The 21,361-nt window shown below is 40.9% G+C and overlaps 1 protein-coding gene across 3 annotated transcripts in view; it reads left to right on the forward strand.

Annotated features, from left to right (window-relative positions):
• The window catches only part of asic2 (acid-sensing (proton-gated) ion channel 2), a 582,019-nt gene extending 561,519 nt beyond the window's left edge, over positions 1–20,500 (forward strand). For all 3 annotated transcript variants that reach the window (XM_033644500.2, XM_033644498.2, XM_033644497.2), the window contains 5 exons: positions 10,179–10,332; positions 11,294–11,385; positions 14,885–14,964; positions 15,651–15,719; positions 18,414–20,500. In XM_033644500.2, the coding sequence (XP_033500391.1) occupies positions 10,179–10,332; positions 11,294–11,385; positions 14,885–14,964; positions 15,651–15,719; positions 18,414–18,515 (497 nt within the window). In that variant the 3' untranslated portion in view covers positions 18,516–20,500. The remainder of the gene's footprint in view (positions 1–10,178; positions 10,333–11,293; positions 11,386–14,884; positions 14,965–15,650; positions 15,720–18,413) is intronic.
• Positions 20,501–21,361: the final 861 nt, after the last annotated feature.

Raw genomic sequence — 21,361 nt, forward strand, 5'->3', positions numbered from 1 at the left:
GCCGGCAGAGTCTACAAATTGCAGAATCTGTCTTGAGAGATTACACACTACATAATATCAGCCCAATTGTAGCCCAACGCAGTATCGTACAGTGTCGGCATGGATCGTGAACGACAATGAGTGTTGTACGTGATAATCCATCATTTTATCTCGTGTAGTGTGTCATAGTAGACGACAACCAACGCCACCTCTGGGACACTTCACAATGGTCCGACAGAAAGTCTGGCATGTTTGATTTTCTTTTTGCTGTTCATGACTTCTCCCATCACAGCTTTCACTTTGACCAATAGAAACACAAGAGCAATCTGCTGCTGTGGAAAACTGTACGTCAACAACACCCCAGCCTTTTATATATTTCCTCTAGGGATGTTACCACGACAGAGTTAAAAGGAAACATGATGGTGTGAAACAGCAGAGGCACTTTATCAACTGCCATTAGCATCAAGCTAGCAAACACTGTTACTTCTTCATAATGGAGACGGACATAAAGTAAGAAAATAAAAAAAATAGTGTCAGAGTTTTTACTCAACACAACTACAGAGGCTACCAGCTTCATTTGAAACAGACTACATTATAGACAGTCCGTTTTTTATCATTCCCTCTGTATTTTTATATTTTTCCTTTTATCCGCTCCCATTGGCTTCATAAAGTTAACACATTGCGTCGTCATTTCAAACTCAGCACTTCCTGTACCCGTTTAAAATTAAAAGCCCATTATAACCTCGGTTGAGAGAATCCCTTCATTTTCTAAATATGCTTTTATTGTGAAACATTTGAAGGAACTTGTGGAGGATTTAGTGCCTTGTATGTTTGCACACAGTACTTCAAATGTTGCTCCTGCCATCTGCTGGCACTTTTTATATTACTACAACAGCATTTCAGCTGGCACATGAACAGACACAGTGACTGAAATAATAATAAAAGTAATAAAAATAGGACAAGAATAATCCGATGACATCACCCATGATGTGAAAGACGACCAGCAATGCTTGGTCATGGACCAACATGTAGCCTATCATGTCTGTCAGCCAAGTCACGGCACGATTTTATGATCCCACAATTGCCTAATGCGACATCGTGACTACCAGAACAGACAAAAATGCCATGTGGTGTGAACCTGGCATAACTGAAGACTGAAAATTATTCACATGTCAGTATACTGATAACTTTGATTTCGCCGGAGATACATTTAATAGAATTTATTAAGTTCCTTCACAGACTTCATTACTTATAAGATTCTGGATAGACATGGATGTGAAGTGCAACTTGACTGGTTTGCAGAGGCATACACAGCGAGGCGGTGGTTCTACATTAAAATTGTATCTATGCACATCAGGTCTGGGTAGGTTTTGTCTATTTCAAAAAAGTCTACAGTTTGTATCTCTACTACAAAAGATATTTAATTCATCTCTACTTTATCGTTGTGGAAAAGAAACTGTGTCTGAAACTGTATGAATAGATTCCATGAAGTGAGTGAGAAGATATTATAAATATAAATACCCTTTTGGCAGCCTCAGTGGTAGCAGTGGGAAGGCTTTAGTATTGAAGAGTCCCCTTTTAATGTAAAACACTTTGAGTTATCATGTAAAGAAATGTGCTATATAAATAAAATTGCCATCGCCACTCGAGATTAATTCCGTTTTCATAGTAATCAATAGAAGAAGTAATTATACTATAACATACTATTAAGTGAAACCACTGTTAGCTGTTAAAGTTCTCATATAATCTACATTTTTGATTAATAAAAGTCAGTGAAAACATAGAATTAAACACGAATAATAAATTGATTCAAGCACACATAAAGTAATGTACGGTCTTATCAGCCTCTGCTTTTGGCCAGTGAGAGTTACAGCAACATCACAAAAACTTTCTCTCCACCCACGCCAGTCTCTCAGCTCTCTCCCACCTCGAGGAAAATTATTTCTGGAAAACTGGTTACGTACAAAACAACATGTAGCTAAGGGCAACAAAACTTTCAGACAGTCAGCATCAAGGCTGCAGGTTCCCACACCATAAGAGCATTCAGTGTAGTACAGCTATGTGCCATTAACGTGCACTCAGTACCACAGCAGGAGAGTAGAAGGCTTTGGTGCTTATTCCAGACAGCTCTTTTCCTCTCTCTTTCCTGTAATTGGCTTCATTTTTTGAACAGTAAGGCTTTGAAAATCCTAACACACACGCACGCACACACACACACACACACACACACACACACACACATTCAGTTCGGATCACTGAATGCAAATTAATTCTTGTTTTAAACTCAGTGCCAATTTGCTATACCCACCAGAGTACATTTCACACGGCAAAGTTTGATTGGGTTTTTCTCTCTCTATGACTGTCTCTCTCAAGTTTTGGAGACGGCGCTGAAAGTATTTTTTGATAGGAGACAGCTGCATCTGTTGTCTGTGAACAACTTGCTTATCTGGTTGTTTGCTTTTGAGGAAACAGAGACGGCTTATAATCACACAACCAGACCGACAAACACAGTTATTTCCAATTTTTGTTAGAGCTGCTAAACAGAAGAGTCAATCAGCCAAAACTATCTTAAACACAAAAAATTGCACGCAGTAGAGTGCATATCTTTGCCAGGCGGTCGCAGGGGCTGGACAATTGTGATTCCAGCAGCGTTTTTAGAAGCCTCCCAGAAGCTAATAAAAATTGGTGCATTGTCAATGTTTGACAGAGTGCGTTGCACAGAGCATATCAAGTGTTCCTCCCAACAGGCACTGTATGTGAAACATATAGTATAATTATGAGGTTGAGTGTATTATTAATAACTGAAACACAGCACAAATCTTTGATCCATGTCATCCATAACTGGACTTTTAACATTCCTACATTACTTACAAAGACACCGTACTCTCTGGACAAGCAGAAATATGTTCAGCTTTTAATGAGCTCTTTGCTGCAGCAGGCTATCTCTTTGAAGACGTATGCTCCAGACCTAATAACCAAAAAGTCACTAAACATGGCAGGACCTTCAAACCTTACCTCTCTCCCCCAGCAATTTGTTCTCCATAAATTTTTCCTCTTTTTCGGCTGCTGAAGCTCTTAAAACAATCAGTGCAGAGAAAGCAACAGCTCAAGATCACATAAACCATTTTTTTCTCAAAATGCCTGCTCCTTTAATTCCTGACGGCTTAACTCCTATTTTTAACCTGAGTATTTTTACTGGTATCATCCCAAAAGTCTGGAAAGTGGCTCATATCGTGCCTTGTCACAAAGGTGGAGACAAGTCTGTCGATTTCAAAACTGCCCTGCCTCTAAAAGATCTTCAAATCTTTCGTCAATAACCAGCCTGAATGTTACTTTAATAAAAATTCCATTTGAAGTCCCCATCAATCTGGATTTAGAACAGATCATAGCACAATCTCTGCTGCTACCCTAGACTTAAATCATATCATATCCTCAGTAGACAGTAAAATGCATTGTGCAGCTCTTTTTGTTGACCTTTCTAACGCTTTTGACACTGTTGATCGCCCCACACTCCAACATAGACTATCAGACACTGGCATGGACTCACAGTTTGAGATGGTTTAACAGCTACCTTTCAGACAGACTGCAATGTACCAGGGCTGCCCCCGACTAAGAATTTTCCTAGTCGACCATTAGTTGTCATTTAGGGCCATTAGTCGACTAGTCACCTACATGTTTACAATATTAATTTAATTATGAAATGGTTTGAGTTCAAGGTCTGAGAAAGAATAGTATAAGTACTGTTATTCACACTGTGCTACATGGCAGAGAAATACAAAACCGTACTAATGACCCCAAAGCAGTAATGATTGTGCTAAGTGGCTAATGGGCATGTAGCTACTTACACATTTCAGATTATATGTCATGTTTGTAGTTGATGAATGATAGGCAAATGTTTGCCTGCAGAGTTTACATATCCCCTTGGGTTCGTCCTTCACCTTCTCAAAATGATCCCACACTTTGGATTTCCTGCCTGACATGTCATTATGCTATTGACTGCTGAGCGTGGCCACTTCCTGTGTCTGGCCTTTCAAATTAAATTCCCACATGGTCCAGTCATATAGGTTTTGATTTATTTTGACAAGGCACAACTCCTAAAAGAGTTTCACATCTTTTATTGTGCAACTAAGTGACCAATGAAATCTTGCCGACTACTGACCTTTCTGGTCGACTAACGTTTGGTCAACCAGTAGGGGGCAGCCCTACAAGGTACAATAGTGGGTGATGTTAAATCTGAACTTCTTCCAGTTACTGAGGGCATTCCACAGGGTTCCGTCTTAGGTCTGCTAATAATTGCCTTTTATATTAATGACATTGGCATGTCCATCGATACACGGAATTTACATTTTTATACAGATGATACTGTTGTATATAGTTCAGCAAATGCTATCCAGTCTGCCATTAATTATCTGTAACTTTGATTTAATACCCAACAGTACGCACCTCTTAAACTGAAACTTGATGTAGACACAGGCAAAAAAAAAATGTCCATAAGTTTCTTTCGTAGGCGAAGGAAACAGACAGTAGTCTTCAGATCTGCATTTTAAATGGCACATTGATTGAGAGTCATTTGGTTTGATGACAAATTAACTTTTAAAATACAAATAGACAACATAAGTCAATTAAGAATGCAGCTGTTTTTTACCACCTTTTTTGTTGTTTGTTTTTAATAGAAATACATCCTGTGTCCCATTAACCTATAGGAAACTGATTGTACAAGTAACTTTTTCAATTTGTATTAGATAGTGGCAGTGCTATTTATAGACATGCTTCTGTCTTTATCTTTAAACATTTATATCCAGACTTTCACTTGGCTCTAAGATTTATTACTGACACACTATATGGCATCAATCTTTGCGTCTTTTATCAGAAGGTGGGCTGCTCCTCGTTCTCTGTCAGGTGAGATCAGCACTCGTATCTATTCAACTATAAATTACCACCTCATTTATCATCACTCTTTTGCCTAAGACATTATACTCAAAACACCCATTCTCAGGACTGTCTGACATGACATGTCCCTGCAGTAAACACTAATCTTGGAAAGACAGCCTTCAGATGTTTTGCCCCATTAGTCTTGAATAATTTACAGAGTAGAGTGAAACTTGACACACTGATATTGGTGCTGCAATCCAAACATTTGGTTAGAGGTTATATCGATTTTAGGTGCAACTGTTTTACATAACATGCTTGTACTGTTATTCCTTTTCCTTTATGACTGTGCTAAGTGTATTTTAGAATGTTTTAATTCATAATTTGTCATGCATTTGTCTACATAAATGCATATTTTTAATATCTCCATATGTTTTTATATAATATTTTTTGTATTTTTTCCTTTGTATTCCTTTTCATACCTACACTAGGTATCATGCAAACTTCAGTGTATCATGACATAGCAGGTATGGAATTCATCTGCAGATGTTCCACTTAAAATAAGACCAGACTTTTCTATGGTGTCTGTTTTTGAGACACAACAAAGGCCAAAATGTGACATTCAGCAGACTAAGTAAGGCTTGTTGTTTTTAACTGAGCTGATTCTCAGAAAACATTCAGCCTGTACCAGCTTCAAGAGGTTAGAAGAATTTGACAGTATAAAACTTTTAATAAAAAAGGTTTTTCAGCATTTGTAAATCACCGCAATGACGAAAAGTCCTTGAGCATGCAGTCACAAGTGTGCACACGAAATAGTAGACTGATAGGGGCTTCATCACACTGTGCATTCTGAAAGCAAAGTAGGCAAAGGCAGCAGAGACTTAATTCCGTGTACTTGCCAGAAGGTAAAAACACAGACAGTAGAGGGTGAAAAAAATGTTCAAAAAAGTCTCTCCACAATCTGCGAAGACTACTAATGTCAACAGAATCACCAGTATGTTTTCATCAGGACATTAGCACACACAGATGTGTTTTTTTTATTGTTATACATAACAACAAGTTTCCATTTAGTTTTTAGTATAATGTTGTACCCACTGGGAGGCACTTAAACTTACCAGGTGGAGGCGGTAGAGCATATGGTCTGGGCGAGGTGCAATAGCTGTACCTGCCAAGGTAACATCCTCCTGACACCTGGCCCCCTCATATGCTGACTGCCATTTTTGGCTTCTTCCCCAGGTGTTTCACACAAACCTCGATGAAACAGCGATCTTTCTAATATGTCTGAAAACTTTTGTGGTTGAATAGATATCCTCATTAAAATGAAGACTGCAGACGTAGGTGCTCACATGCAGAACTTTGAACATTGCGCCCTCATCTTTTCTAATTGCTGTAACCCAACAAGCTCCCAATCCATCATCAGATAGAAAGTCATGGAAACTTCACTGTGGATGCATTGGCTTGTTGTTGGAATATACAGAACCCTACTGTGACTTTTGCAACTTGATTGCCCAATTGTTTCCCTCGATTTCTCAGTGATGGTGGTAGAGAACCAGAAGTAAGTCTCTGCCGTCGTTGCCTACTCCCACCCTAAGGACGCAACATGAAAAACCTCTATTGGTCTAGTAGTATGCAAGATTAGCTGTGGGCAGATACACAAACCCACACAAGTAAAACAAATGACGAAACGCATGATCAAATATAAGCGGTTATATCAGTGGTCTTCCTCTCACATGGATATTTATTTATACTTTTTATCAGTCAGTATCACAGCTAGTAACATTTAGAAAATCATCAGGGAGACATGTAAATTTAAATGTGTGAGAGAGAAAACGAGGGCGGCGGACAAAGGTGAGAGGCTCAGAGAAAGAAATCAATCATTTGAATGCATGAGGCCTTGCTCCCATGTATCCAATAACGTCTCATTTGAATAAAAATAAGAGACCACTGAGAAGCCATATTGAATTTCCTCTTGCAATTACGTGACTATGTGGCCTCGCTGGCTATTAGTGTGCCGTGGGGGGATAGCTGCCTCGTGCTCTGTGATCTGCGGGTCTGCCACAGAGCTGTCTCAGTGAAAAATAAGCCTGATAACATTAACTTCTCCTTTCCATTCAGAGAATAAGGGGTGGATGTAAGTCCAGGGGGAGAAGCTTTTGGTAGTGAGAAAGGGCTCTGCAATCTCTGGTGAAATTTAAAGAGCTCTATTTAAACTTTGCAACTTCATAAATTCAGCTTAAGAAAGTGATTTGTGAGGAGTGTGAGCAGCCTCGGTGCCGGAGAAGCTTTTGATGGAGCTATATTTGAAAAGCCTGTGTCGCTTAACATTACCGTCACTGTGAGGGAGTTGGTGTTATGTAGGAGGCTGTGGGCTTAACACGAAATCATCCAGTGCATTTTAGTTTAGTTTTTTTTTTTTCTCTCTGAGTCAAACTGCCAAAGCAGAGCCGTGAATGCAGCCTGGCATTTCTGCATCAGGACTTTGTCTCTGTCAGGGTGAAGGCTGTTTTCACGGGTGCTGCTTCAGGGCGTGTTTGTGTTTGGCGCTTTACATTCTGTGACTTTGACAATGACATTGACTTACACTGTCATACGGGCTTTTGTGGAGTAAACATCCGCACGACTCAAGGCATAGTATGAATGGGGCTATGTGTGCAATCGTGCGTGGTTTTAAGTTTGCCTGTGTTTGTGGGGAGAGTATGTGTGACCCCTGTTTTCAGTTTTAAGATAACAGAGATTAGGAAATGAGGTGCTAGATGCTTTGCCCTGTGTCTCTCAGAAGAAACACAAGCCCAGAGATCTGAGCACAAAGCTGCAGAAGCTTCAGGCCTGTACTTTAGTTAATGTTTATCAGCTGTGAGAACACACTGATGTACAGCTGGCACTAACACACTACAAAAATTGGCTAATTAAAAGTAATTGGCTGTGGTGGGTTTATGAAACATCATTGCAATTTATCATCATGTTATTTCAGATTCGTAAGGTTGCAGTTCACTGAAGTGTTGTCGTGATACAGAAGATAGAAAAAAGAAAAAACGAACATTATTAAAAATAGTAGAACTTTTTAAATTACTTCATCATTTTAAGCCCTGATAATTATTTCTATTAACACTGCAAATCCTAATTATTTTTATTATCAGTTAATGTTAATGACTAATGGTAATTTAGTCAAAGAAAATGTCAGAAAATAGTGAAGAATATCAAGTACTCTTTCCATCATTCTTCAGATTGCTTGTTTTGTCCAATTAAGAGTCCAAAACCCCAATATATGCAATTTCCAATCATATAAAGCTCACAAAGCTTCACATTTGAGAAGATGAAACCAGTCAACGTGGAAACATATTTTTTCAATCGTTAAAATACACATTTATATTTTCTCATAGAGACTAAAATGTGTTTAAAAATGTATAATGTTTTAACAGTGACCTTAGATTATTGTATGACAGCCTTGTAGTGTTTTAGAATACAGTTAATTGTCATTTAGTATTAACTTCCTACCTGCTGACTCTCTCTCTTAACAGTGAGCTGATTTTTTCATGAGGTATTAGACAACATGTTCCCATTTCCAGGTTGTTAGATAACGACACTTGTTCATGCCCCTTGGTGTCTGATACTGAGGCACAAGGCACCCTTTAGCATCCTTATGAGATGAACTAGGCTTTTATCTGCTTCCTTAGTAAGCCCATCTGTGGCAATATTAGATGCTCAGACCAACTGACATTCTAAGAGCAAAATGTGTCCTCAAAGGTCAGAGATCTGGTGGATGGATGGGTCAAACAAACAAAGGAGTTTAACCTGGGTGATGGCAGTTCATGCCCAATGTGAAACTAAGGGTACTTTCACACCTGTCCTGGTTCGGTTCAGTCGAACTCAAGTTCATTTACCCCTAAGTGCAGTTCGTTCAGGCTGATGTGAACACAGCAATCACAATCGGATGCGCACCAAAATCACCGGACCGAGGCCACAGTCCGGTTACAAACAAACTCTGGTGCAGTTCGTTTGTGGTGAGAACGTGTTCCGACCTCAACTGCAGTCGCATTAGGCATCTTTTGGGTTAAACAACATAAGCACGTTACAGTCCTGGAGGATTATTAATGTGCACCTCCTCCTGTACTGCCTTAATATGCACATTCAGCACATCCAATGCCTCAAAACATTGTTTTCTAGTCAGAGCTGTGCCTCGTTTTCAAACTGTATGGTTTGACTAAAATGAACAATGACAGCAATATAGTCCACGATGAACAGCACTAAAATCAACCTGTGTAGTTGTCCCTCCATTGTGACATTAGAAAGTGTCACATTTATCTTGCAAGTGTACTCTTCTTCAATGTTTTGTTTACTTCCTGGATTTTGTGTGAGAACATGTACGAACTCTAACGCAATTATGCAACCTTGTAACAAAGTCAGTCCCTGATTCAGACCAAAGCAGGACAACTCTAGGTCTGAAAGCAACCTAAAGGTCAGCATTCAGTTATTACAACTATGTAAGTGATGAAACACATGTAATTAAGTGACTAGGTTATATAATTAACTTACACTTAGTAACACTTACTAACTACTTAAGTTATGTAACAAACTTGTTTTAATTCAAACCATGGCATTTTTCTTAAACCTGACTTAAGAGTTTTGGCTCCTAAACTTAGACACTGTATGTAACAAGCTGAAAGTGTATCAGAACATGAATGCTTGTTTTGAAGACACTATATGCATGTAACAAGCTGGCACTTATACGCACAAAACTGACGCGAAAGGGATACCAGGAAAGTCATAGCTTGAAGTAAAGGGCCACTAATCAAGCAGCTGTATTGATAATTAGGGAGTGAGAATGTGTTCATTCGACTAATGTAGAGCTTGTTTGATTTGTGCAGATGCTTTCCCTTTTAGTGTCTTTGTTGTATTTTATTCTTACACCCAGTAGGCGACTCGGGAGAGATGAGGGGAGATGCCATCCCCATTGTTAGCAAAATGATCCCTGTTTAATCTCCCCCTTTAAAAAATCAAATCACCCACTGATTACACCGACTCAGTCTGGGCAGAAGTTCACCAAATAAACGAGTAGACTTTGGCCTGCCTTTTGAACATGACAAAGGGGTGAAGGCCTTAATCAAACTGGCAAAATATTTTGCAATCAAACTGCTAGCTGGATATTTTCTGCCTTCAAAGTGGATGTCATAGTGTGTCTGGCACTATGTAAGGAAAAGTCTCACTCTGTGTCTAAAAGAGCATTTTTCCCTTGTGTTTATCATCCTCAACCCATCCTCCCACATCTCATTCCATTTTACCCCCCAATGTTACGCCTCTCCCCTCTCCATCGACCCCCCTCCTGTGTGAAGCTAAACTGTCGGCTGTGGAGAGCAATAACTGCATGTGCAGGACGCCGTGCAACATGACCCGCTACAACAAGGAGCTGTCAATGGTCAAAATCCCCAGCAAGACTTCGGCCCGCTACCTGCAGAAGAAGTTCAACAAGTCAGAGAAGTACATCACGTAAGTAGTCAATGACAAAGTTCTTAACCACCAAATGTTGCTCTGGTACTGCTCGCAATGTGAGGATGATAAGTAGAATACCCTTAGTGCTAATAGAATTAATACAACAATATCTTTAAATACATTAATTTCAACCCTACCTATTGAACCGATCAATGGGCCATGTCCCCAAAGCTTTCATGCCTAGATTCTTTTTTTCTGACTATTCAGTGCTTCGATTTTCCCTGAGTGATTGTAGATAGAAATGAGCAGTTGGGAGCACTTGGAAACTAACAAGCACTTTCCTTAACATGGTTCGTCATGTGTTGACATGACTGGTGGTAAGAAAATACCAGAAAATATTTAGCTCCTTCAATCCCTCATGTTAATGACAGATCACCTAGAATGCTTGTCCAATTTAAGGACAACACTGATACCCAAAGATGTGGGTTAAGAACAAACTGTGAGTAGGATGTTTTTAAGTTTTGTACCGAGAAATTTCAGAGAGAAAAAAACCTTGGAAATGTTTGTGAATAAGACCCCGGTGAGTGCAGCTAATAATTTTTGAGAGGTTTTTACCACATTCATTCATAGTAGATGCATCAAGACAAGCCAACATTCACATTCACACCAACCCACAACTTAGAGTCTCCAATTTACCTAACGTGCAGCAAAGCTGAGCATCCAGAGGAAACAGACATTAAAAGGTAACAACATACAAAGGCACCACAGAAAGGACCCGAGGCTCTCTGCTGCCCACATTGTCTCTTATAGTCCTTTTAATGAAGAATTTGAAGAACTAGAGTTGCTGTGAAAAGCTGAGCCACTGCAGCACTCTTGTTCTCCTCCCACACTGTGGTTGTGTCTCCCTGGTTGCTCGGCTCTGTAGGAAATGGATGGACTGTTTCTAATTGTGATGCTTGCCAAGTGATCGCCTGGTGTGGGATTCATTAGTACTAATGCCCAATTTTGCCTTTTGCAGAGACAACATCTTGGTGTTGGACGTGTTCTTTGAGGCTTTGAACTACGAGACCATCGAGCAAAAGAAAGCTTACGAGGTGGCAGGCTTGCTGGGTAAGTTTTACTCAGTGTTACCTTTATTTTCCAAACCTGGATCCAGTCTATGTTAGACACAGTCATGCTACTTTCAAGATTCTGATGAGAAATGGTCCACCCTGACTCATGGCAGCAGATTTAGATAAGATAATTCAAAGATACCTGATTGGACGGTCACGGTGTACGTGACAAGTCATCAACAAAATATCGGCACTGTGAAATGTTGTGATTTTACTGGCAGCAAGATAAAATTGACAATTTTGCCAGTTCTTTATGGAAGTTATGGTATCTATAAATGAAAAAACTGCAATTAGCCTCTCCAGTGGTGTTGCCAAGGGGTGGCCAGGGGGGCCAACCTGATACAATCACTGGCCCCTCTGCGTGAATCACATATGCGTGATATGGGAGGCCTCTGTGAGGTGATATTAGACTTGAGTATGCTTGTTTCCAGTAAAAGTTTGTTCCTTACAATCTATGTACTTCAAATAACGCTGTATATTTATGGGGTGCTGTTTGTAAAGTGGCTCACGCTGAAAATAACATCAACATTTTGCCACATTTAGCTTCAAACAATGTTTAAAAAAGTGTTGTGAATTTTTTAACGTCACCTTTTACCATATTTACAGCAATATTTGTTAACTTAGAAATATTAAATAGTTAAATCTAAATATTAAATGTGGCACCTAAATGTTAAATGTTAAATCTAAATGTTAAATCTAAATATTAAATCTAAATCTAAATGCTAAATCTAAATCTAAATGTTAAATCTAAATATTAAATCTAAATGTTAAATCTAAATGCTAAATATAACACTTTTTTAAACATTTTTTGAAGCTAAATGTGGCAAAATGTTGACATTATTTTCAGCATGAGCCACTTTACAAACGGCACCCCATATATATTTGTCTTTTCAAGGGAAAGGATAGCCAGTCAATCTCAAAATGTTCACTGTACTGGTATTAGTCTATGCACAACAGATAAACAGTATGTGATTCCTTAACCCATTATGTCAACATAGTTTTCAACTAATCTAGATACTTCAACAGCATAATAGACGTCCTGAAATTCACTTATGGCTTTTTGTTTTGGCGTGCCACCCCACGATTTTCAATGGTCCCATCTGGCCACCCCTATGAAAAATTTCTAGGGTCACCACTGATCCTCTCCACAAGTTTTAACTAAACATAATAAAGTTGTTGCACTTGGTCTTTTTCATTTTTGAGTGTGTTGCTTTCATTTTTTTCAACAATGACCAATTCATTGAAGCAGTGATCTCTTCAAATCCTCTGGGAGGCAGATGTGGACCTCCTAAACTGCCAAATAAAAATAGCCAAAAGTGATACATAAGAAATAATACATTAATATGTTACAGCATTACTGCCTAACTCAAAATTGATAGGTGCAAGCAAATGATCAACTTCAGGTTCTATTACATTGGGCCAGATTCGGGTTTTGTTGTTTTCAAATGTATTAAGAAATCTCTCTCTCTTTCAACATAATGTCCAATGAAGATAGAAACACTGTAAAGTAAAGCCAAAGTCATTGCATGGGGAAAAAATGACTTCTGCGCCTGCAATTCTAAGGCCCTGTTTAGACGACAACGGTTTCTCTAAAAACGGAAAAGTCTGTCCTTTGCATTTTAAAAAACTTCTGCGTTCATATGACAACGTTATTGAAATGATCCCCATTCACACGGAGCTGCAAAATCTACTGGAAACGCTGTAGTATGCACGCCAGGCCAATGAGTGGCAGTGTCAATTTGCAAAGCAACACCACGGTATGACGCCATGCGCCTGCGCTGAAGCGCCTTCCTCTACAAAGCGGTGATTACAAACCAAAACAAAGAAGACACAATGGCGAAAGCATGCACAGATAACTTTGTCTGGATGGACGACAAGGTGGAGTTGCTACAGTAACAGATCTACACTTCACTTCAAATCAACAGGGTGAGCAGCACAAACAGAGCTCGCCATTGTTGTTGTGACGGTCGGCATGCCTAGTGACTGGAACCGTAATGCGCATGTGCGAAAAGTCTCCGTTTTCAGAGGAACTGCATATTGCAAGTTTACATGACAACGAAGATGCTGCCGTTTCCAAAAAAGTTTCACTCTGGAACCCGTTTTCGAATCGTTGTGTTTTCAGGCACCCAAAACGCCGCTGTTGTGTAAACGATTGGCCAAAACACAACTAAAGTTTACCGTTTTCAGTTGAAATTGTTGTCGTATAAACGAGGCCTAAAATAATTCCCAGCCAGGCAGTTTACAGTCTGTGAAGTCTGCATTGTGCTATTGTTGAGAATAAAGCACTGGCAGGGGTTGGGGGCTGTGTGGTGGAGGTGTGAATGACTCTAATTAGCATCTGAATAACAAAGAACCCACATGGCGAGAACCTCCCTCACTCCAGCAGTGAATGAAACCACCACTTTTAAAAAGAAAAGTCACTCAAGATTGGTTGGCGGATATGTACCTGTTGATCACCTTGGGAGGATGATGACCCTGAGTCATCGTCATCGAGTTATGTATTTGTAAGCCTATGTAAAAAAAAATACTGCAGTTACTGTGGACTATATATTCATGTGATACATGCTTTATGTTGTATTTTCATGGTATTTTTATCCTGTGTGCTACACTATCAGTGATATGAATATTTATTGGGAAAGAAAAAAAAACATTGTCAAGGAACTTGATGATTTAAAAACAAAGCTGTATTGATACAGCGACAATAGAAAATGCACAAACATAACTGTGTGAAAATAACTACTGGCAAAGCCACAGCTTTCAAAGTGTCCAGTCACTGTCTGGAACAAGAGCCAGCCTGCAGCCGGACCTAGGGCATCAGATGAGCCTTGAAATGTCTTTGTGCTGCCTCTGAGTCATATGTATTTGGTGGCATTCTGTCTGAATGTGGTCCAATGTGCAGACGTCATGATGTGTAGCCGTGGCGCCCCTCCAGGAGCCCATGTCATTTGGTGCGAGTACATTTTGCCTCGCTTCCAGCAGCTGTAAACACAATCAGTACAGAAAATCAGCGATGCCCTAGCCTTGCAAGCTAATGGTCAGTAATGGATAGAATAAAACAAAAATATAGCCATGGTTTGTCACATTTGGCTTCAGCAGTTGGGCTCAGTTGAGTCAGGCCGTAAAGACGAGGGTAGGGACTGGGTTTGAGCATCACTTGTGAGCCTCTGCAGAACTCTAATGAGCTGTTGTGATATGTGAAAGTAATGGATGAGGTGGAGGCACAGAAACAGCATGACACAAAGCTGGGTGTCATTTCAAGAGCTTGTTATTTTCATACATCAGGACACCTTGGAGTGTCTAATTGTGCCTGTCCTGTGGCCATGTACCTGCAATTTACTTTATCCTTCACAATTAAGTTTGGCATGTGCTGTCACACAACTTTAGCTGCCAGCCAGTCGTCATCAATTTTTCTCCGCCACGCTGTAAGTGTTTAAATATAAGCTGAACTTATTTTTCTCTCTTCCCACTTCTCTCTGTGTGACTGTTGTTTTCTACAGGTGATATTGGAGGCCAGATGGGTCTGTTCATTGGAGCCAGCATCCTCACCATCCTAGAGTTGTTTGACTATGCTTATGAGGTCAGTCTCAAGTTGCCGTTTTCACACTTTTATTGTCACATAACTGTTGAAACATCTAATTACGCCCACACATCATCACTCCTCTACAGCCTCACACAGCTTTTGTCGGTGCAATAAACTTTGATAGCTCTTGGTTGTTGTTTTTTTTGGTATTTCAGTGGAGAGCTAGAGTGTTGACCATGAAAGCTGACAACAGAAGCAATGTCACTGATACAAAGAGCAGATAAGAGCTAGATTTACTTCAGAGCCAGCAGAAATGAAGATGTGCTGGTGATTTTTGATTACTTCTGCTTTACTGTGTGGTCCTCTTCAGAGCTTCACCTGTTGCTTTCAGCTGCAGAGTTCTGAGAAGCACATAATAGTGTTCACCGCCCCTAGGGTCCTGTGGAAATACACAGGAAAAATAATTTTCAGGAGATTTTTTTGCCTCTATTTAATGGCCATAATGGAGTAATGGGGATAAAAAATCCTCATGTCGCTGACATAAGCAGCTCTAAAGCTTTTAACAGCTTGCATGCTGAAATAATTGTGATGGCGTAGTTTGTTGCTATTTTTGCCACCTAATTGCTTTTTTTTACTTTGAAGTCAAATGTTCCTGTTCGGTCAGTAATTACATAAAGAGTTCATACAGAGCTTCTATAACAGACTGAATGATGCCTCTCCCACTTTTATTTCCCGATCTGCAGGTGGTGAAGGACAGACTACTGGATTTACTGAGCAGAGAAGAGGAGGAAGAGAGTCATGGAGAGGATGTGGTAAGAGCGGCCTTTAACCCCTCACTTGTCAGTCTTCCTCACAGAGTGCTGTGTAAGTGGAGCGTGTAAATTGAGTGTAATTTCACTCACTCCGATCATGCATACGAAAACCCTGCCCTATCCTCACCCCCTCCACACAAGCATGCCGAAAGAGCATCCTCACAAATCTAAAACTGTTTACAGGCTGCCAGTAGCTTGCCAATTTGGCAGGAAAAGCTCTGCTCTTTGAAGGAGCTCTCAAAGAGTCGGACTCTGCTGGGAGCAGCTAATCCCGCCTTAATAAACACATGCTTGAACATCAAACTTTAGTTAAACCAACAATATATAAAAAATCTGCAGTATAAGGAGAAGGCTGGGGCATGGATGGGTTACTGAACAGGTCTGACAAAGGCCCAGGGGCTCGAAATGTCAGGGCCTCGCCTGACCTTCACCTGAAAAATATCACCCACATTAACACATACTGACCAGAAGCATATCAAAATGACCACAGAGAGACACAAAAGACAACAAAGAAATACAAAGGAGCTGCAGAGACACAAAATAACTACAAAGAGGGGCAAAACAGCCACATAGAGACACATAACGACTACAAAGAGACAGAAAACCACATAAAGATGTATAGCAACAAAGTCGATGCAAAGGAACAACAAAAAAGAGGCACATCCACCACAATGTCTGTGTGTCCTATGTAGGAAAGGTGGTGGATCCTTAGGCACATCTGTGCCCATGGGCCTATTGTCTCATAATCCGCCCATGGGTTGGAGTGGCATTTGCATGATAGTATCTGCAGGGTAGTCAATAAAAGTGTCACCTGCACTGTAGGAACATCACTGGACATTATTAGTCAGCTGGTAGCCATGGTATGAATGAAGCAGCTGCCAACCAAGTGGCAGCACTCTGCTAAATAAGCATAAATAAATTAATAAACCTGGTGTGCTTTTTCCAGCTGAAGGACTAAAATAAATTCACTTAAACTGAGAGTTTTGCATGGTGCCCTTTGCTGCTGTAATGGTGCAGATTTCCCCGCTGTGGGTCTGATAAAGGATTATCTTATTTTATCTTAGATCAGTGGATTTGTTCACACGAAACGTTCCACAATGAGCTCAACTTTAGTAAAATTTGGCACACACTTAGAAGCAGAGAGGCTTAAATACAGGAAGTTACTGTATGATGTAACAGCAGCAGCATATTAGTAGAGCAAGAAGTGTTAGCTGCTTCTTTACAGTCATGGTAAAAAGAAGTCAGTGGTTTAGATTGCTTAAATAAAACGTGTTAACTCACTGCCCTGTGAACAATCATCTATTATAGCTGAAGTGCTGACATGTTGCTGGATGGACAGCACGTTGGTGGCTAGCTCCTATTTATGTCAACGCACTGTGATGTTTGTTCTGATTATAGTTTTGACACATCCGTACACATGTATTTGTGAAGCAAACATTTGTTTCATGTACATGTCTAATAATTGTTGTTGTGACCTTGCTTGAACCTGAGCGTACGCAATAAATGAAGGATGATTGCGGCCATGACCCTTCAGTCTTCCCCTGTCAAAGCGGATGAATGACCCAACGCAGTGGCTGGATATTGCTCATCTGGACATCTATATTCGATTGGATCCCTGTATTGTTAGTCTAGTGTCGTCCGTAAATAACCAACCTGTTCATAGCCAACTGTTTGATTTAGGCTGAGATTAAGGTGGAGCAGCTGCAGCTTCCTCCCACTCAAGCTAATGTTAGCTATTCATCAGTACTGTCACTGGCATCATTTCCCGATTTACCGCACTGTCAGTGAATATTCACGTATTTTATGTGCTTCAGATTTTGATGTAAAAACCTTGGTTCACCCTCTATGCAACCACTTTTCAGCTTTTCCTGTATCTTTCCTAATGAGACAGCACCTTTCTTTACCATGAAAGCGTGCACATGGTTGGTGATGACGCAATGCTGGTCTGGTCTATAACTTGGAAGCAAAGCCCAAGCTGCAATCCTCTCTTTTTACATTGTGGCAGGGAAACAAATAAGAGATCAGCATTTTTGGATCTATTGTTGTTGCGACCAACTAGACACATAGATTTTACTAAACTGTCCCACTGGGCACAGGCCCATGGCACCCCAGCCTTTACTTGGAAAATGTCATTGCAATCAACACTTATTGACCAGGAAGAGTTTCCAAAGAGACACAAAATAACTTCAAACACAGGCAAAATGACTACAAAGAGACGCAAAACTACCAAAAAAAGACACACAATTACCTCAAGAAGACACAGATTTACCTCAAAGAGACACAAAATACCTACAAGAGATATAAAACAACTAAAAATAGACACAGAATTACCTTAAGGAAACACAAAACAACAGCAAGGAGACACAAAACTACAAAAATATGCATAGATGTGCAAAACCACCTCCAAGTCTGTGTGTCTTGCTCCTATGAAGGAGAGGTGGTTGGCCCTTTGCATATCTGTGCCCAGGGGTCCATTGTCTCATAATCCACCCACGACTACACAGCAACTCGGCTTCCATTATTGGAGCGTGGAACATGGTGATGAGAGCCTACTCTGGGTGACGTGTTGCCACAATGATGTATCAGCTCCACAAGTAGTCACCGCATCAACAGAAATTTAACGAGGAGTTCCAAGATAATTTTTCTTCACTACTCTCTGGTCTGACCGAGACTCTTTGTTTGTTTTTTCCCCAGAGTTCCTGTGACCCCGTGGCCAACCACTCGGAGTCCATCAGCCACACTGTGACAGTTCCCCTGCAGACAACGCTGGGCACCCTGGAGGAGATTGCCTGCTGAGGCCCTCCCCCACCTGCCCCTCAGAGCCACACACATCCAGAGGCTGCCTCCGCCGGGTGGCGCCACATCCTCTGTTAGGGCATCCTGCAGGACCCTAACAGGGGAGGGGAGGAGACGAGGACAAGAACAGGGATTGGCCTGCGGACAGCGCTGCGCTCTGTCACACCGCCCCGTCTGAGGCACTAATGGGGATTAAGGAGCTGTCGGCTGGACTTATCGGCCCTCTCTGTCACCCTGCACTGTACTGTGGTGGGAGCGTGGCCTCCGCTGTGCCAGACCTGCAGTGGGGTCTGTGTCTCCACATACATGCACACAGAAAACCAGAGACTGGGTGGGACATCTACCTTTGAAGGGGGCTCACCCCTGTGCAGCATATCTATATAACAAACACATTCATACGTCGCTCACTGCCAAATGAACTGTACAGAATTGGTTTTGAACTGCATGCGTCAATCTATCTTGCTCTCTTTGCTGATGCATACGCTGGACTGCAGTGTTGCTTTACTGTACATGTGTGCCATTTGTCTCTCTCTATCTGCAGGACAGGCCTGTGACAAGGGCCCAGTTGAGATATTAAACTTCGAATGTACAGATTGAACATATGGTTGTTTAAAATCATAGTTCAGATGAGACCAATCTTTTGAAAACCTATTCTAATGAGCAACTTAGCATATTTAGGTTATTATCTTGAAGGGGAAGGAGGTTGCTGATGTATGCACATTACTGAGGTACAAAACAACACCTTAGTTCACTGACAAAAGAGTGAAATCTGAACATTTTGCAGCCTGCATTTTGCTTTTTTTTTTTCCTCCTGTCAGTTTCAGTTTAGTCAGTTTACTAAAAGGCATGTTTGCTACGTGACTCCCGGGGTGTTAAGCTGTTCCCCACAGACATCTTGAAAGGGATGTCATACTCCTACTGTTAATTTATATGAATAAATGACTGGCTTCTGGCTGCCGCACCTCACCACAGCGCCCAGCTACTTGAGGTAGAATCTGAATTTATTTGCCTGCCAGACAAAAAGCAAGCCGTGTACAAAACGCTGCAACAAACGAATATGCCCGGAGTCATGTTAAACCATTATTTCATTAAGAGAATGCCAGATATTTCAGACAGCTATTGCCACTTTATGGAGGGTGGCATCATTTTGTCCTTCACAAAAAAGAGATAAACAGGCTTGACTATTTTAAACAATTTTCATGATTATAGAAATGATTACAAAAGCACCACGATGAGGGTTCAGCCAGGGTCTGCTGTGATACGGTGTAAATATCTGATTTGTTTTGTTGGTTTTTTTCTCATTAAAACGGGTACCACGCAGACATGCCTGAAGCAGATCTAATCTATTCAGTAATACATCAACTCCAGGTCCAAAAATGACTTTATATTGGCCACATTTTTTTCATAATGTTACTCTCTCGGTAGGTGAGAATGTCGCCTAACAGGCAGTAGCATTTGAGGGTAGTTGAATGTCATGCTAAAAACGAGGGACACACTTTGCTCTGAGCACCAGGCTTCCTTTCCGGTACAGGTCTATCTGAACCTTCAGTGTCCTCAAGCAACAGTTACATATATACATACGGCTTCACACCAAAAGCTTGTGTGAGAACGTGGAAGATTTTAGTGTATCTGAGTCCATGATCATCCTAGCTTGGTCTCTGTCATCATGGTGATGTACATTACAGGTAGGAATGAATTCAAATGCTTTGTGAGACTGTTTGAATTATGATTTCCCATCTGTGGCTCAACCTGCTGTCTGTGTGTGCTATCTCATGTCGTGGCTTCAGACGAACACAAATCCTCAGCCGACCTGCAGGGGTGTGAGACGAACCTATCTCGCTTCTCTTGGTGGCAGCAACACTGGCTGATTCTTCTCTCTACTTTGGCTTAAATTGTTATCGCAGGACAGCATTTTCTCATTTTGTGATGCAGCATTCAGTGTGTGTTTTTAATGTGAAACAATTAAATTAAAAAGTTGTTTTGCAGTGGTGGCATCCTGTCGTTGCTCGGCTGAGCGAGGCGAGCGTATTTGCATTGCGCCTTTCAACAAGGAGGCAATTCAGACTGCTTTATGGAAGACATGATATAAAAGAAATGCAATGCCAGCAGCTCTGTGAAGCTGTGTTGTGCGAAATACTAATGTCAGCATGCTAACATGCTCACTGGGGAAAAATATTTTTCCTGAGAATGACACGTTCTGTCCCTGGAGCAGAAGCACACTATCTTGGGAGTCCTCGGAAATTTACTGGTTTTCAATAAGTGCCTTTACGTGGACAGTTTAATTCGCTTTTCATTCTTATTAAAAGTGATCTTGTAAACACCTAATTAGGAATGAAAATGGCCAATGCGACTGAAAATTCATCCGATGTAAGGGGCTGGAATATTCCATTTCTTATTCTGAATGAAAGAATTTCTTGCACTTATACACTCCCACCTATATATACGTATACACTCATTCCTCTTTAAGTTCATTCCAGTCTTTCTGCGCATGCTCGTTTCCTTGCCCTTCTGCCACAATGACGTATATAGCGCTCGCGACTTGTTGCACTCACCGGTTTCCATTTGCCACAGCACGGTCTTCTCCCTTCTCCTCCTCAACAGACGAAGCATTAGCAGAACAAGGTTGTTGTCGTACTGCTGCTTCAAGAATATAAGCAAAACAAGCCTGAAAAAGGCACTAAAAACGGCGTCGTCAAGCATCTTGTTTTTCGAAACGAGAACTACAGTCCGCCCCGCCCCCATCCAATCAGAAACCTTCCCTGCCCCAAACCTTGCGCAGACCCGAATAAAGGTGATTAAACTGATCTCCCGTGTAAACCCTCATTCGGAATGAATATTTCCCATGT

The sequence above is a fragment of the Epinephelus lanceolatus genome, chromosome 18, assembly GCF_041903045.1.
Source record: "Epinephelus lanceolatus isolate andai-2023 chromosome 18, ASM4190304v1, whole genome shotgun sequence".
Taxonomy (NCBI): domain Eukaryota; kingdom Metazoa; phylum Chordata; class Actinopteri; order Perciformes; family Serranidae; genus Epinephelus; species Epinephelus lanceolatus.